Source organism: Abramis brama, assembly GCF_963993115.1.
Source record: "Abramis brama genome assembly, chromosome: 6".
In the NCBI taxonomy this organism is placed as follows: Eukaryota; Metazoa; Chordata; class Actinopteri; order Cypriniformes; family Leuciscidae; genus Abramis; species Abramis brama.
The window spans coordinates 26996127-27014183 of record NC_139968.1 but is presented as its reverse complement, the minus strand read 5'-3'; the positions used below and the strand labels follow the sequence as shown (position 1 = coordinate 27014183).

The window sequence follows — 18057 nt, the reverse complement described above, 5'->3', positions numbered from 1 at the left end:
ACAGTCTCCCACACAGAGGTCAGTATGCAGCAGACAGAACACCAAACATAACCTGCTTTACAACAGTTATGCTTTACATTGACCTATTTTTATTTATTAGGGTGGAGGAAATGAAGACACTCTGTCTGTGTGTTTTCAGACAGTTGCTGATGTGAATGCACTGGGCTTTTTATTATGGCAAACATTTGAATGTGTGGCATAAAAAAGGGACTGGCCCAAGTTACACATCTCTTTTATTGTAGGATTTTTCACAACCTGCCCCAGAAACTGAGGCCTCTACCTCAATGGGCTTCAGAAGAAATGTGTAAGGATTTAAAACCCTTGACATAAATTAGTCAGTCCTGTGTTTGTAGGAAGTCAAGGAACTTTTTGTGATTTTGATGAGCCTCCAGAAAACTTGTAATGATCATGTTTGTGGTGGAATTATGTTTCAGGTGGAAACAGACTCAGTCAGGGCCCTGTACAAAATGAGTCTTGAACTAGACTGCACACTAAAGGAGACTTGAACTAGACTGCACACTAAAGGAGTCTTGAACTAGACTGCACACTAAAGGAGACTTGAACTAGACTGCACACTAAAGGAGTCTTGAACTAGACTAGACTGCACACTAAAGGAGCAGACTGTGAGCTGAGGAGGCTCCAAACAAAATCAAACAGCTGGATAAAACTGATCTCTGTATGTATATAGTTATATAGTATAACTTATTTAACCAAGTAACACTTTAGTATGAATATTTATATTGTGCAGAATGGCACATGCAGCCACTATCTGTGATGCCCGCTCTGGTGAAGGGCCGAACACAGTTGAAACGTGCCTTTATGAGGCCAAAGCTCATCTCTATCTTCACTCTGGTTTTACTGAGGGCCACACTGAAGCGGTGCTGTGGCCCTGTCTGAGGGTCATGATAGGGGGTTATTGTGTAGGTTTTTCTAGCTCAGTTCAAATTAACAGTGTTTTGTACTGTACCAAATTTAACTTGCTTTCCTCAAAGTGCTGACACAACACAGACTCATGGAAAATTCATGAGTCAAGCACTGGAGCCAGGCCATTTGGCATCTAAACTTGATAATATGTTCATGACCACAAGTCGTCTGCAGATGAAATGTTTAGTAGATCATTGTTATATCTGTTAATGTTACTATTAATTTAAAGATTCATCTCACAGAAAATAATCATCTCACATATTCACATCATCTCTACCTGAACATTATGGCTGTGATAGGACTTCCTATTAACATAATCTGCCTCATGTTCCCCTAGAGCAGTGGAGATTGGAGCAATAGACTGCATACATGATGCAATGACTTGGGAATCCTATCATAAGATTAACAGAAGAATAATAAAAAAGATTCAAAATAATTCTTAACATGTATTATATTGTATAGTACATATGTGAATAAAAGAAAAAGAAAAAAGTGTTCATGTGATGTCACCCTATCAATATATCTTACTGGCAATTTTATAAAAGCCCTCTTTTATGGACATGGTCGATAAATGTCCGGGGAACACTATTAATGAAACTTTTCATGTACTCCTGCAGAGCGAGGACCACCTTGCGAATGGTTCGACAAACCGTGTTTTCCCCTATAGCTTCTGTGCGTCACCTACCGTGCAAGAATGTACCACTTGCAAAAAAAAAAAAAAAAAAACGCAACGCAATACAATTTGCGGTACAGTAAGTGCATGAATTTGACGTGTTAAATTCTTTATGTGCGGCTCAAGAAGTTCGCAAAGATAAGACATTCCTTCCGCGGAAAATCTGTATCTTTCATACAAGTAAGTTAACTATCAGTTAAGGCAAGTGGATTTTGTCTGGCTAAAAACTCTTTCTCTACGAAGTGCTCGTCAAACAATTTGCGCTGAGATGTCCACCGGATTTGGAAGAAAAGGTGAAGTCATTGCAACAGACACTTGGAATAAGTTACGTCACCTATATGTTTCTTTGCTCTCAGCTGATTGGTCAAACTTCAGTCTGAGATCTTGAATCCAGAACATAACCTGCCCCGGAGCAGGTTAGCCGTGCAGCGTAAGATACCATGGCAACGAACACCGATTAAAGCCGAGCTACTTTCATAGTACCTAAAACCCAGGGTTGGCGGAAACTAAGCTGAAACATAGCTGGCTAGCCACCTAATCCGGCTTCATGGTACAGGCCCCAGCAGGCTTGCATGCAAGTGTTTAAATCCACTTGCTTTGTTTTTGTTTAGTCTGCATTTCTCACCATCAAAAGGCAGCAGATGCATAAATACACTTACTTTGTTTTTGTTTACTCCATGTAGTTCTGAGAGCTGAGGTGCATATTTTGATTTTCTCAGACGCATCAAGGTGAGTTCTCATACTCTCTCTCTCTCTCTCTCACACACACACACACACACACACACACACACACTTTAATATGCTATTATACTCCATACAACTCCATGTAAAAGCCAGAAACTAAGCTTTTTTTTTGCACAGGGTTAATGGTGCCACCTGGTTATCAACAGTAAAAATGACAAATTTTGCCTCTTGCCTCAGATAAAAAAAATTATCTGATACATTTTTACAGCAGGTTAAAGTAGTGGCTGTTTTCAGCCATGAACATAACGAAAGGGTAGTGAATTTGAACAATGCACAAGGGTTAAGACTTCTGTTTCGCTAGCCGGTAGGTATAAAAAAAAAAAATTGTGGGACCAAGCACAAAGCAAGACCTGACTTCTTATGAGCACATTTTCAATTATTTTGTGTTGTAATTGACTATGCAAACTGTTCATTCATCGCGACTTCAAAATAAAAAATTAAACCCTCATGAGTTTGCATGTTTGATGTCCACATGTAATAAGAAATTCAGGAAATTACAGTGGCTGACTGTCACATTTTTATCGTAAAGAAGTGGGCAAATATTGAAGGGATGATCTTCCGTGGGTCTGCCATTAACGAAGTGGAAAGATCAAACATATGGAAATTTTGGTGGTTTCTCACAAATGTGTTGCTCAAATACACACAAGAGAAATACATAAACTACTGCTACGTTTGGAACCTTAATAACATCATTTCACATGCAACATTTCACATGTACTGCATCGTGTCACACATTAAGCGTGTGCCTGCACAGAACTCAAAATGGCAATTGAACGGTTAATGCAAGAGATACACTGTTAACTATTTGACTAAAACATAAAAATAACAATCAACGCGCATTGCCAGCGTGTTCACACTCATTACAATAATGCTTTTAACCAAAGCCGACGAGCTTCTTGCAGCGTGCAGATCATAGGGTGCCACACATCCACATTCAGTTCTGGTGCGTGGAATATGGTCAAAACAAATATCTTGCAGGTATTTTTTAACGCTAGAACCAGATATTATGGCACACCCTAAGTGCCCAAAGGACGCCAGTCTGTCTGTAGTCCATATTAAAAGTTAGCTAGCCAGTCAAAACTAAACAGTCGACGCAATACGGGTTCACAGTACAACTATGATTAGCGGAAGTGGCTTACAGATATTTAAAAAATGGCAGCACCTGCTCTTGTGTGAAAAAATAAAGTGGATATCCACTATTCTTGATAAATTTGAAAACTGTCTTTATAATTTTATCAGATCCTTGTTTTGTGTTTAATATGTTGCTGATGGTAAATTCTTTGCATCCTAAATTCTGTAGTTCTTTTGTAGTTCAAGGAATGAACTAGTTATCCTGTTCATAGGTCAGAATAACTACAACACATCAACTGTTTCCTTCACTTGGCATAGTTCACATAATCCTGTACTGTGTTTTCCAATTATGTGAAGTGTAGTATTTTGGTGATAATGGCCCATCCTTGTTTTGTTAAAATTATCTGATCTTCTCTACTTAAGTTTTGTATCATTTTACTTTGTCTTGCACTGTTTTGTATATTATAAAAATGTCTACCTGTATTTACTTAATTAAACTGTAATACACTGTAGCCATTTTTATCAGATTTTTAATTTCCTGGTATCAACATGTCCTGGAACCCAAACAAAATGAACTATTATTCCAGCTTGTCTTAATCTATACAATACGTTCATTATTTCTATAATTTGTTGAATGAAATGTTTGTAGGTTGGAAAGTGATGCCATTGAATCCGAACAAATCACAACTTTATTTAGCATCACTTCTTCTACCCAACAAAGTGCCATCTGAATTGATGCGTAGTGGCCAAACCAATGCAAATTCAGGGCCTGGGAAAGAGTTTGGAGACTTGGCGTGGGGTTAAAAGATGATGGACATCAAGACTAATACCTGATGCAGGCAAACCAGGCTGGATTATGTTGCACCAGACAGGCGAACCATGCAGAGCTCATGTCCTCTGTCACTTGGCGGTTGCAACCAGTCAGAGCATGTACAGAGATTTCAGCAACGGATAGTAGGAAAACCTAACCTTTTTTTTATGCTCACCCTCTTCCGTTTCTCTCTCTTTTATATTAAATTTCCTCTCAACTTCCTCATTGGTTTCTGCCCATTAGGAAAGAGCCAGTATGAATGTTTTCCATATCGCCACAAAGTGGTAAAACACAGAAGCTCTTTCTCTATACACTACTGTCTGTTTAGTCAGTCTGAATCATAACAATGACGGGTCTTACAAAATTCAGCTCATTTTTATAGTTCCGTCTGAGATTATTATGAATTGTCTCTAAAAAACAAACAATTCAGAGATTTAAAAACTATGTTTGATTTAATGCCTTAACCAAAACAGCTTTGCTTGCCATGACCATGATTTGGGATGATTATTACTTTGTAGGGGAATTACAGTTAAACCGCATAAAGAGACCAAACTGCTCAATGAAAACCAGGAGTCAAAGTTGAAGTTGACAGAGTTTACTGAAGACAAAGTTCTCCACACTTCCAAAGGCCGTAGAAAATGAGTAAGAGGGTCCAGCCTCGAACTGACTAAAGACACAGAAACACTAGTACATATAATCAAATGGGTAATCAGTTGACATTATGCGTACAGAACATTCTAGCAGATAAACTCAATATTTCAGCTAACTGGAAAAGCTGAATAATTGATCAAAGCCTAATGATTAATCTGTGAAAATCAAGATAAAGTCGATTGTATTTTAAGACAGGCATTTTTTTTTATGAAAGATTAGAGAAGTTAATTGAGTGAAACTCTTTCCACATGAATGGCAGTTATACGGCTTCTCTCCAGTGTGGATCCTCACATGTATTTTCAGATATACTGACCGTTTGAATCTCTTATCACAAAGTGAACACTTATAAGGTTGTTCTCTAGTGTGAACTGTCTGATGCACTTTCAGTTCTCCATCTGTAAAAAAAGTCTTGCCACACTCCGGGCAAACATGATCCTTCACACCACTGTGTCTTTTCTGGTGTAATTTCAAACCATTCAGCTCACCAAAACTCTTTCCACACAAAGAACACACATGAGGCTTCTCATTTGAATGAACTTTCAGGTGGTTCTTCAGGGAATTAGTCCTAAAGAAATGTTTACCACACTGGTCACAGTTAAACAGTCTTTCTCCAGAATGAGTACGCAGATGTAATTTAAAAACACTTGATTTTTTGAAACTCTTCCCACATTGATCACATGTGTGTGGCTTTGCTGCACTGTGGATTGTCATGTGTACGTTAAGGTTTCCTTTATGTGTGAAACTTCTCCCACATTGATCACATGTGTACGGCTTTGCTCCAGTGTGGATTTTCATGTGTACGTTAAGGTTTCCTTTTTGTGCAAAACTCTTCCCGCACTGATTACATGTGTAAGGCTTCTCCCCAGTGTGGATTTGCATGTGTTCTTTAAGGGTTCCTTTTAGTCTGAAGCTCCTCCCACACTGATCACATGCATGTGGTTTCTCTCCAGTGTGAATCCTCTCATGTATTTTCAGATACATTGACCGTTTGAATCTCTTGTCACAGTATGAACACTTGTAAGGTGTTTCTGTAGTGTGGACTGCCTGGTGCACTTTCAGTGTAGCATCTGTAAAAAAACGCTTCCCACACACAGAACAAATATGATCCTTCACACCACTGTGTCTTTTCTGGTGTAATTTTAAAGCGCCCATCTGCCTAAAACTCTTTCCACACAAGTAACAGATGTAAGGCTTCTCCTTTGTATGAACTTTCAGGTGATCCTTCAGGAAATCTGCCCTAAAAAATGTTTTACTGCATTGGTCACAGTTATATAGTCTTTCTCTAGAATGAGAAAGCAGATGAACTTTAAAAACACTTGATTTTACGAAACTCTTCCCACATTGATCACATGTGTATGGCTTCTCTCCAGTGTGGATCCTCATGTGTTCACTAAGGGCTACTTTTCGAGTGAAACTTTTCCCACATTGATCACATGTGTGCGGTTTATTTCCAGTGTGGATTTTCATGTGTTCAATAAGAGCTCCTTTTTGTGTGAAACTCTTCCCACACTGATCACATGTGTGCGGCTTCTCTCCAGTATGAATTTTCATGTGTTCGTTGAGGGGTGCTTTTTGTGTGAAACTTTTCCCGCATTGATCACATTTGTATGGCTTTTCTCCGGTGTGAATTTTCATGTGTTCATTAAGGTTTCCTTTTTGTGCGAAACTCTTCCCACACTGATCACATGAATACGGTTTCTCTCCAGTGTGGATCCTCATGTGATCGTTAAGGTTTCCTTGATATGGGAAACTTCTCCCACATTGATCACATGTGTACGGCTTCGCTACAATGTGTATTTTCCTGTGTTCCTCAAGATTTTCTTTTTGTGCAAAACTCTTCCCACATTGAGCACATGTATACGTCTTTTCCCCAGTGTGGATTTTCATGTGTTCATTAAGGTTTCCTTTTATTGTGAAAATCTTATCACACTGATCACATGCATAAGGCTTCCCTCCACGATGAAATTTGATGTGAAGATTAAGATTGTGCTCGCATGAGAAACTCTTTCCACACTGTGGGCAAGTGAAACATATTTTGGCTTTTTTTTTCAATGAGGGACTCAAGGATTTTTCTTCAGTTTTGACATGATGTTTCTCTCCTGCTTCAATCAGTTCTTCAATCTCCTTGTTCTCTTCTATCTGGTCTAAAAATGAAGATAAAAAATAAATAAAGTTTCAAAAGTTTGCTTTTCAGTAAAGCATAAAAAGAGAGAAATGTAAAAGGAAAATTACATGTGAACTCTGACATAATAGAAGCAATTATGAACATGTTGATGCATTCATTTGAATTTGGTATGTTTATGAGAACTATTGAGTGTTTGATTACCTACATTTTACACGTCAGGGTAAAAATAGTTTTTTCACAAAGAATTTGCAAAAATTGTGAACCAGATTAGCCTGGCTAACGTCAGACCTCGTCTCATTGAGACGTGGTCTGGGAACCACGTTCATTTTCTCGTATTTGAGGCGTGGTTTACGAATGCCTAGAGCCATTTATTGGGCGCTACGAATGTCTATCAAATGCGCCTGTACGTAGCTCATAGCCAATCGTTTCAATTATACCAGATGACGTATGTAGAGCGACAGAAATTCGACGAGGAAGAAGACGATGGGTCAGAGATTTATGTGTACACGATGGCGTTCAGCGACTAAACTATTTAGAACACTATCTAAGGCTGCATCGAAAGGTAACTTCGCGTCTGCTACCATGTTGGATCCATAGATATAAACAAACTGCTTCGGTGTGTCGCATAGACGTCGTCATCGTCTTGCTACTCCCTCCCCGTTCTGTGATCGGTCCCCTCGCTGAGGCGAAAATCTGGTCCGTGGAATCCAGGCTGCCTAGCAGCGTGAATAAAATCGCGCTGCGCGAAAGGCAGCATGGGGAAACCCAGGCTAGAACCAGATATAAATAAAGGTAAAATAAAATAGTTCAGACAAATATTTAGTCAGACTTCCTGAAGATTGCCATCAGTATAAACTTTGTATAAATCAAAGTATGATTCGTTGAAAACCAAAAGTAAAAGAAAATTTAATTTTAGGCTCAATTTTGCACCCAATTCATGGAAAGTCATCCGGATATTATTTGCTTTAAAGCTGTAATATACATAAGAATTTTTGGTTTAAAATGAACAAAAATCAATTAAACAATTAGTGTTTCTCATTAATTACCTACACTTGCTAATAATAACAGAAACAACTTCCTATACGTTTCTGGTCATAAAAGACAAGAGAAATACATCATTTGAAACAATTTAGAGGGTATAATTGTTAAGTGTAAACTCATAATAACAACAAAACGTTGTAATGTGGTAACAAAGAAAAACAGCAGTGTTTACCCTACAATGTATTGAGCGCCGCTGCAAAATCTTCACATGATCAGTAATATCACGACATTCACTTCATTCACTTACACCACTAAAAACACTGATACATGGCGACCGGCGGCGCTGCTAATGCGGTGGCTCTGAATCCACTTGTTGACAAGAAAGAAGGAAAGAGCCACATATGGAAATATTTTCGATTAGGTTAATGTCACATTGCCATAAGGGGCCGTTCACATATGGCGTTTTTTGTGCACGCAAATTCATTATTTCAAATGAATGCTATGTGGCACGCTCGTTTTTCCAGGTGCGCCTCTGTTCATGGTTGCATAGCAACGACAGACGCCATGGGAGAGCAAGCCCTTGTGGAAAGGAGAAAGCGGTACGAACTGCGAAATTGGTACTGAGAACTGTGGATTTTCACTGGTATTGGTACCGAATACTGAAATTTTGGAACCGTGACAACACTATTAGGTAGTTATAAATAGGCTAATCACAAACAGACCTTTTCTACGTTTAAGGCATTAAACATACTGTAGGCTACATTCTCTTATCACTAAGTAGAAACAAACGGTCGCTCAGACGCACTTCAATAAAGTAGGTCAGCTACGTTAATATTGAGGAAGGTCTGTAGTTGAATAAGGTTAGGATAACTACGTTAATATTCTTTAGCAATATTAATTAGTTAATAGCAATATTAATAGTTAAAGGTGCATTTGTCTTTATAGACGCGTTCACTAGGCTACTGCGGAGAAGGCAACATCATCTTTGCAGCCGACACGGAATCAGAAAACACTAGTTTATTAATAAATAATTAAATATGTCTCCTTGCTATTTTTTCCGACACATTTAATCATTATCATTACTTTTCCCTGTGTTTTGCGAAAAAAAAAAAAAAAGCTTTTTTGTGTGAGCTTAAGGCTGAAATTGGTTATATATTATGACTAGTATATTTAAGCAATTCAATTAAAACAAACATGTGAATAGATAAATCTTTAGTCAGGGGCAGCCATATATATATAAGTATATAGTCTTTGCGCTGTGTGTTTCAAAATGAAGTGCGCATTTTGTTCAGGCAATCAGCTTGTGATCAGTGTTTTCTACAGCTCAGAGCGGATCAGTTCACAATGAATGAATGCAGTGAACTCCATCTCTGAATGTGCTGTTTAGCATGCAACGTAGTTGGCACCTGTGATGGATTTTTAATGAATAAAATAGTAAACTGTATATCAAACTAATCATAATTCTAACATCTAACCTTACTTCTCCTTTAGGCCTAACATTCTAACACTTGAACAAAATGTACTCTGAAGACTGTGTCGAAACCAGTGTAAAATTCTGAGATGCTGACCAGACAATATCAAAAATACCTAGTAACAGAAGGGTCTGCATATGAAGAACCAATCAAATTGTAGGGAACTGTTGTATTCTTTCTGCTGGTGTGTTTATCTCTGAAATTTGTCTGAGATCCTCTGTCTGTGATTAAAGCATATTCGAAGGCATTGTCTGGAGTCTGTCTAGTTAATGCTGCACAGCATGTTAATTGGTGAAGATTACTAGACACTTTGATAGTGTTATAGGGAAAGGGACAAGACGTCATCCGACTCAAAGCCAGTTGTCGACTGTATAGTGCTAGAGTATAAAGATTAGCCTATTAAGTGTTGACTTTAGACGCTTGGGTGTCGATTGGAGACGCCCCAGGTAATTAGAAGTCAGGTGCGTAAGAAGAAAAATCTACCACACACCAGTTGTGCTTTATTTTCACATCTGCATAATTTCAAACACTTTCTAGGAAGATAATTACAGCATTTTACTAGATTTGTAACATGTTTGTAAACCCTTTTTCACGCAACGGAACCTTGTGATTAACAATGAAGTAATCATTAAAACATAGTTTGCTTTACCTAGTAACAAGGGTTTGTCTATGAAAACCAATCAAATTGTGGGGAAATTATGTAATGCAGCATGACATTTTTGCCATACCTCCTTATTCTATAAAAACTGTTGTATTCTTTTAGCTGGAGGGATTTTCAATGGAATTTGTCTGAGATCTTCCGGCCTTGCTTCTTCTTGGGGGGAGATTCTCTGAGAACTGCTCGAGAGATCCTCCGGCATGATTAAAGCATTTAAAGGACATTTGCTGAGGTCTGTTTGTCGATTACTCCTGCGCAGGAAGTAAGCTAGTTAGGGGAACATGTATTCAGTGTTGTGCCTGAATGCGTTCATTGAACGATAGATCATGAACTCGTTCATATTTTGGGTGAACGTGAACTGAACGTACTGTATTACTGCCTGATGAACGTTACTGTGAACTCGTTCATTCTGGTGTCTGTGAACGCCACGCTCTCTCAGTTTAACTTCATTCAATAGAGTGCCAGATTTCTATAGAGCCTTCCAGTCGAAAACCCGGCTGAAACACACCGTAAACCGGCCTTAATATGTAGCGGAAAAAAACACCCAATCTGGCAACACCAGCCATCAGCGTCTACTGACTCTCGTTCATTCTCGTTCATCAAAATGAACAAATCTTTTTTCAAGTCATTTCGTTAATTTAAGGGGCTTTAAATGTTATACTATTAACTGGCAAATTCCCAGAACACATCCACCTACGCAATCTTGATCATATTCTGAATTAAGAAATCATTATAATGCAGTCAAAAATCGTTTACAGGGAACATAAATAATTACTTTACCTTCCGAGTCTTTCGTTCATTTGTCACGTGACAGACGCAATGAATGGATCGTTCATGAATGACTCATCACTTACGTTACAAATCAAACCAAAAAGCAGCTAGGAGCTATTATGTATGTATGATCATTTAAACGAGTTTTATGACAAGGTCGGTGAGGATGGGAAAAATCTGACACATAGCTTCAGTGTTAAAACTAATAAAATAATTGTCTGTGGTTCTATATGGGCTGTGGCAATCATTTTTGAAAAATAAAATCTTGAGCAACATGGAAAAAAAGAACTATGAACTAGTTCATTTTAAAATTTGTGAACTGAACTTTGAACTAGTTCATGTAGAAAGTGAACTTTCCCAACACTGCATGTATTAGCACCCAGCCGACGTCGATGTGTAGATGCGCTAGAGTATAGGATTAGACTCAGACGACGTCGATGTGTAGATGCGCTAGAGCAGGGGTCGGGAACCTATGGCTCTTTTCCGGATTTTATATGGCTCTCCAATTTTCAAATGTTGCCTGAAAATACACCCTTGAACATGATGATACAATTATTTTTAAACTATTAGCATACTTGATTAATGTATAATTATGAATGTGTAAAATTAAATAAAATATGTACAAAATATTTAGGTAAGAGACTCGCAGCTGAATATGATTGACAGCGGCGTTTTGGCCTGTAGCTAGCCTATCTATCAGAGAGCTGAATTTTTATTGGACGACGTGGCTTGCGTCATGTCCAGATCAAGTTAAACAACTAACGTGACCTAGCTAGCTAAATTAAAAATCATCATCAACAAGAGTAATATGGTGAAAAGAAAAAAAGACGACGATTAGCCTACCATTCTTTCCAGCCCGAATGGACGGATCACTTTGCATTTGTGGAGAAGTCAGGGTCCGCAGTGCGTCTCATTTGCAATGAACGTATTGCGTCGCTCAAAAAGTCAAATGTAAAGAGACATTTTGAGACGCACCATGCAGCATTCGCCGCAAAATACCCCAATGGGGAATGCAGGAAAAAAGTCTACCGATGTGAGCAATATAGCACAGCTAAGCATAGTCGGGCGGAATGTGACGGGTGATACAGTGCGTGAAGAGAGTCTCGCTGTTTTGCCGATGAAAGATACAACAAGAGGCGAGGATGTGTTAAAATCTCTGATGGACTTTGCTGCAGAGAAAAAGCTACCACTGAATAAACTTATATCTGTGTGTACTGATGGAGCACCCAGCATGTTAGGTAAACATAAAGGATTCGTTGCCCTTCTGTGTGAGCAAGAGAAGCGGCCCATCTTAAACTTTCATTGCATTGTGCATCAAGAGGCACTGTGTACTCAGTCGTGTGGAGAGGAACTTCGCGAAGTGATGTCATTGGTTGTTCGCATTGTGAACTTCATTGTGGCGCGAGCTTTGAATGATCGCCAGTTTAAGGCCCTGTTGGATGAAGTGGGGAGTAATTATCCAGGGCTGCTACTGCACAGCAATGTGCGTTGGTTATCCAGGGGAAACGCGCTCGCCTGCTTTGCTGCCTGTTTAAATGAAGTGAGGGCATTTCTGGAAAAGAAAGGAAATGTTCATCCCAAGCACACTGACATTGAGTGGCTCCTGAAGTTTCACTACCTGGTGGATATTACACGTCATATGAACCACCTCAATGTGAAAATGCAAGGCATTGGAAACACAATCTTGTCCCTGCAACAGGCAGTGTTTGCATTTGAAACAAAGCTGGAGCTGTTTATCAGGGACATTGAAAGTGGCCGTCTCCTGCACTTCAAAACATTGCAAGCATACAGAGAGGATTGCTTAGCGAGGGACCCCGCTCATCATTTCGACCTCAGGCAGCTTGCAGCCTTCACGTCTGATTTACTGATGTCATTCAAATCACATTTTGCGGACTTTCGCAGACATGCCGATTTGTTCAAAGTGATAGCCTAAAGGCCCGTTCACACCAAGCACGATAACTATAAAGATAAAGACAAAGATAACTATATATGCGTCCACACCAACGAACGATAACGGTCTTTTTATTCTAAGCACACGCGCGCGCGCCCCATTTTAAATGCGCGAGACCTTTAAATTAGAATGGATTCTGATTGACTGTCAGTGTTTTATCGTTTGACAGCTGAAAAAAAATCGTTCTGAAAGTGATCCCAACGATATCGTTCCTCATATCTTTATCGTTATAGTTGTGGTGTGAACTCTGTTATTCTTTAATATGGAGAACGATTTTTAGAATTATATCTTTATCGTTATCTTTATAGTTATCGTCCTTGGTGTGAACGGGCCTTAACTCATCCACGTGTGCACCGTGGACGCACAAAACTTGAGTGACATCCCTGGCATCTCCATTGGAGATTTTGAGCTGGAAGCTGCTGAACTGAAGGTGTCGGATATGTGGGTGTCAAAATGTTTAACTTTGAATTCCGAACTGGAAAGCCTCGCTCGTCAGCGGGCAGAACTAGCAAAGCAACATAAGTGGGCAGATATGAGAAAACTCCAACGCGAAGACAATCTCATACTGAAAACCTGGAACGAACTTCCAGCCACTTTCAGCACAATGCATCGTGTCAGTGTTGCTGTGCTGACAATGTTTGGCACAACGTACACATGCGAGCAGTCCTTCTCACTTCTGAACATCATCAAAAACAACCTGCGCTTAAGGTTAAGGGATGAAAGCCTAAATGCCTGCATGAAGCTGAATCTCACCAGTTACGACCCCAACTACAAAGCACAAAGCAGAAATCTCATTAATGTAAGTAGGGTGCAATAAACTTCTTGTTAAACACTTGTTTATGATGCCCGTTTCTCGATTTCTGTGGTGTCTTAGGAGTGCTAGAAACCAGCACTATGTCAGTGAACAAAATGCTTTTTATGTACTGTGTATAGTAGCCTTAGCTTGGGTGTAACTGAGTTAAAAAAAAAAAAACGTGTTATTGCCACCTACTATATAACTAGTAGAACTACTACCAGTGCAAGTCGTATTACTGCATGTTATTACATAAAAATTCGCAAATGTATTTTAATACACAAGTCAGTGTAAACTTTGCTGTGGCTCTTTTAAGAAATTTCTCTAAATATTTTGTTTGTTTGGCTCTTCTAGATAAAAAGGTTCCCGACCCCTGCGCTAGAGTATAGGATTAGACTCAGCCAACATCGATGTGTAGATGTGCTAGAGTATTGGATTAGCACCCAGCCGACGTCGATGTGTAGACGTGCTAGAGTATAAATATTATTGGCCCAGGTAGACTTAGGTCAGATAAGATAGGACTTCATTAGATTTAGGGAAAAATCTACGACACTTGCAACTTCATGCATTTTCTGTACTGCAGCTATATGGGCTTTTGCACCAGGGCAACATTTTTATAGTTTCTATAACTATTGGTGGAAGTATTTGCTTTTGGGCGTGTTTTAGTTATTGCCATGCCTTTTGGCAGGGCCGGCCCGAGGCATAAGCAAACTAAGCGGCTGCTTGCAATCGAGTTTTGTTTTTTTTTGTTTTTTTTTTTTACATATTAATTAACTTAAACAAGTGACATGAATGAATGAATGCATGAATGAATGAATGAATGAATGAATAATTCAAGACAAGAAAATTCTGATTTCATGATCAATATACCTGCCTAAAACTGCTGCTGTGTCTGCCAGAGTTTGAGTCATGCGCATGAACTAGACACCTCGGAAGCATAGACAATTCATGCGGAAAGTCACGGTAAAGTTAAGCCATGTCACAGAAATTTGATTTGCCTCACATGATTGACATTTAAATCAATGATTTATCCTTTAAATTTAATGATATTCAGAACAGAACAAGAATAAAAAAATAACTATAAACAAGCCAAAACGAATTTATTTAAAGCGAAAGTGAAAGTAAGCGGCGTTGGGCTCACGTATCTCTCTCATTAGAATCAAAATGTTTCAACATTCGCGATGTATTTGGATGGTTAACTATTCTTTATTATAGGCTTCTTTGTACTTCACTCACGTTCCAATATCGACAGAAAAAAATCATCCTCTTCATATGTGCAAAAATGTGCTTGTAAACATCACAGTGGAGCAGTGCTTACGCTGAATGGTACAAATTGTATTACTGACTATTTAAACCGAGCAGTGTAATTTTTACATGTTAGGTTGACTATTTTATTATTATATTTTATTAAAATTGCTTGAATGTTTGACAGAACCTAAAACACGTGCAGTCATGCAAGTGATAAACTTTCGCTCTATGAAGGTTAAACTTTGCAATTATTCCAAGAATCACGTGCGTTTTGAACTGTGGTGCCTGGTCTGTACAGATCATACAATCCCATCCTAAATGACATCGCAGATCCTCTGATCGCGACTATTCCCACATCGCAATATCGATGCTAAAACGATAGCCTATATCTTACAGCCCTACTCACCTGTGACCCTTACTAAATTTGCTTGCATACATGGAACATAGTGAACATAGCCCCTTTTAAAGGTGCTCTAAGTGATGTCACACGTTTTTTAGGCCAAAACATTTTTTGTCACATACAGCAAACATCTCCTCGCTATCCGCTAGCTGCCTGTCCCCTGAACACACTGTAAAAAAATACACGGTCTCTGTAGACAGCCCAGGCTCCACAAACGGCAAGAAAAACAAACTGGGCAAACCCGCACCACAAAACATAACAAACTGTTCCAGCCAATAACCGACAAGAAGGATTTGGGGGTGGGGTTTGGGGGGTTAGTGCGCGGATGAGGAGGAGGGAGGGTCTAGCTAGCCTCCTATTTGTTTGACAATATTCTGAACGTCAACATGAAGTGACGTCACCCAGCATCACTTAGAGCACCTTTAACTATGATTATTTCATAGCTCTTAAGACTTTTCTAACTGCACTAAATCTAATTAACTGCTTGAGGTTTTAGAACCTTATTGAAAAATCAATAAGCACCAACCTATTTGTTCTTCAGTGTCTTCCAGCTTTATTCTGCAGGGTTCTTGATCAGCTCTTTGTTCTTCAGTGTCTTCCAGCTTTATTCTGCAGGGTTCTAGATCAGCTCTTTGTTCTTCAGTATCTTCCAGCTTTATTCTGCAGGGTTCTAGATCAGCTCTTTGTTCTTCAGTATCTTCCAGCTTTATTCTGCAGGGTTCTAGATCAGCTCTTTGTTCTTCAGTATCTTCCTGCTTTATTCTGCAGGGTTCAAGATCAGCTCTTTGTTCTTCACTGTCTTCCTGCTTTATTCTGCAGGGTTCTAGATCAGCTCTTTGTTCTTCAGTGTCTTCCTGCTTTATTCTGCAGGGTTCTGGGTGAGCTCTTCGTCCTTCAGTGTTTTCCTGTTTTAATCTGCAGGGCTCTGGATCATTCATGTTTTCAATGTTCATTCTTCTTCTTCACTTGTAGAATAATGTGTATATTCCAGCATTTATTAGTTTAAATGCTGTGGAAGAAGCTTCGTTGAAGGTGAGAAGCAGAACTGTCAAAAACAAACATAAATGAGTTATCAAATGAATATTTTCATTCCTTCTCAAACTTCAAACATGTTGTTTGTCTTTATCTATCCAACTATCAAAATGTTAAGTTATTTAATTTGTTCACGTATTCTACATGTTGGTCAATCTATTTTTTAACATTATTATCTTTTCTTTCTTTTTTTTTACTTGAAGAGGCAATTGTTTATTGTGATACTCCCACTTATTAAGTCATATCAGGGAGATATCGTTTCATTAACCACAGTTATAATAACTACCATACAGCAGCATATGTCCATATGAACCTAAATATAGTTCGATTTACAACACATTTTTACATTAACAGTCATAAAAAATAGCTAATAAACTTGTTGCTGTAAACTGTAAGAGCATGCACAACCAAATAATATTTTAATATTTACAATGTCAAAAAAAAATGTCAGCTTATAAATATTTACCTCTGGTGATGGATTTAAAAGGTTCCTTGTGGTGAATATCGTCGTTCTCGAGATCGATTCTCATTAATTCCCAACACAGATCATACTTTAACTTTTTTTTTCTTTTCTTTTCTTTTTGGATCAAGTAACATTAAGCGACCCCTCACTGCTCCAAACATCGAAATAATCATACAGACTAACATACAAAAACAGACGAATGACTTAATCTAACTTTAGTTCCTCATTTGCTGCTAGGCTAACGTTACATGATGTTTATTTCAGTCAGCCGACACCAGAAAAAAAAAGCACAAAATAGCTCTGTATCAAATGAAAACAATACAGAAATGAGACTGTAAAATGTTGCTTTGAATACTTTTTTTTATATGTATATAATTGTATAAATATACGAAGCACCGTGAACTGCTTACCTCACATCAGAAGAGAATCGGCGCAGTGATGGCGTTAGCGGTGACGTCATCAATGCGAGGCGAAAATCATGAAAACACGACTAAAGAATAAAGCCGTTTCTTGTCTGTACTTGTTGTAATGAGTATATAGTTCTTGTGAAACGTTATCAGTCGCTGCCCAAGTACTGTTCCAATTCAAAGTTCACATCTATGCTGCGTTCCAGTCCACTTTTAGACACGCACTTGCGAACTTCCCTGAACACTTCCCCTCGGGGGAATCCCCGCCGCCATTTTGAAGTGCGTTCCACTTCATGAAGTGGTCGAGGGAAGTTTATGGACAGACCCCCTCGTTCCCTCGATTTTGACCGAGGATAACAATTATGTTTGTTGGTGTAAAGTCAAGTTGATTCTGTGAAATTAAATGTTTTTCACTTCAAATCAATTGATTTGATTATGCTCAAAAACAAAAATGTAACATAAAAATGTGCTTAATGATAACATAAATGAACAAAAAGCTAAAAATATAATTATCATGTTTGAATCAAATTGACTATTAGGCTGGATAATTTTAAGGATGCAGGTAACAATATTACTGCAGGCATACCTACCACTTTCTGTGTGCAATACTTAAATTATAAAATAACTTATAGATAAATTATAGATGGGACATCACAAATAATTATTTTAGGATTATGGTAGATTATGCCCTACATATTAGGTAAATAGACTATATTTTGTCAGCATACAAAAGTTATTGATATAAATTGATCATTTCCTAATTGTTTCAATTTGCACAGTTATTGAACCAATTTGAATCAACACTAAATGGACTTTGAACAATGAACAACGGCACGATGTTCATGTTCTGTTGAAGCATTGAACTCTGTTTGCATCACCTAA

General features: G+C 38.5%; 1 protein-coding gene across 3 annotated transcripts; it reads right to left on the bottom strand.

Annotated features, from left to right (window-relative positions):
- Positions 1-4802: 4802 nt before the first annotated feature.
- LOC311085631 (uncharacterized protein) lies at positions 4803-17407 on the bottom strand. 3 transcript variants are annotated; one of them, XM_084118170.1, is made up of 4 exons: positions 17179-17407; positions 16772-16946; positions 15800-16318; positions 4803-7018 (listed from the first exon to the last, which is right to left on the bottom strand). In XM_084118170.1, exons 3-4 carry the CDS (start codon positions 16224-16226, stop codon positions 5061-5063), a joined length of 2385 nt encoding a protein of 794 aa, XP_083974296.1. In that variant the 5' UTR covers positions 16227-16318; positions 16772-16946; positions 17179-17407; the 3' UTR covers positions 4803-5060. The 3 variants fall into 3 exon arrangements, with proteins under 3 accessions (XP_083974296.1, XP_083974297.1, XP_083974295.1); XM_084118171.1 differs by lacking the exon at positions 16772-16946; XM_084118169.1 differs by lacking the exon at positions 17179-17407 and having other exon boundaries at positions 16772-17172.
- Between the last annotated feature and the right edge of the window lie 650 nt (positions 17408-18057).

Excerpts from the sequence above, each read along its gene's own strand:
- LOC311085631 (XM_084118170.1), bottom strand. The coding sequence starts at position 16,226 with ATGAACATTGAAAACATGAATGATCCAGAGCCCTGCAGATTAAAACAG. Across the intron at positions 7,019-15,799 it reads AGACACTGAAGAACAAATAG|ACCAGATAGAAGAGAACAAG; the intron begins GTTGGTGCTTAT and ends CTTCATTTTTAG.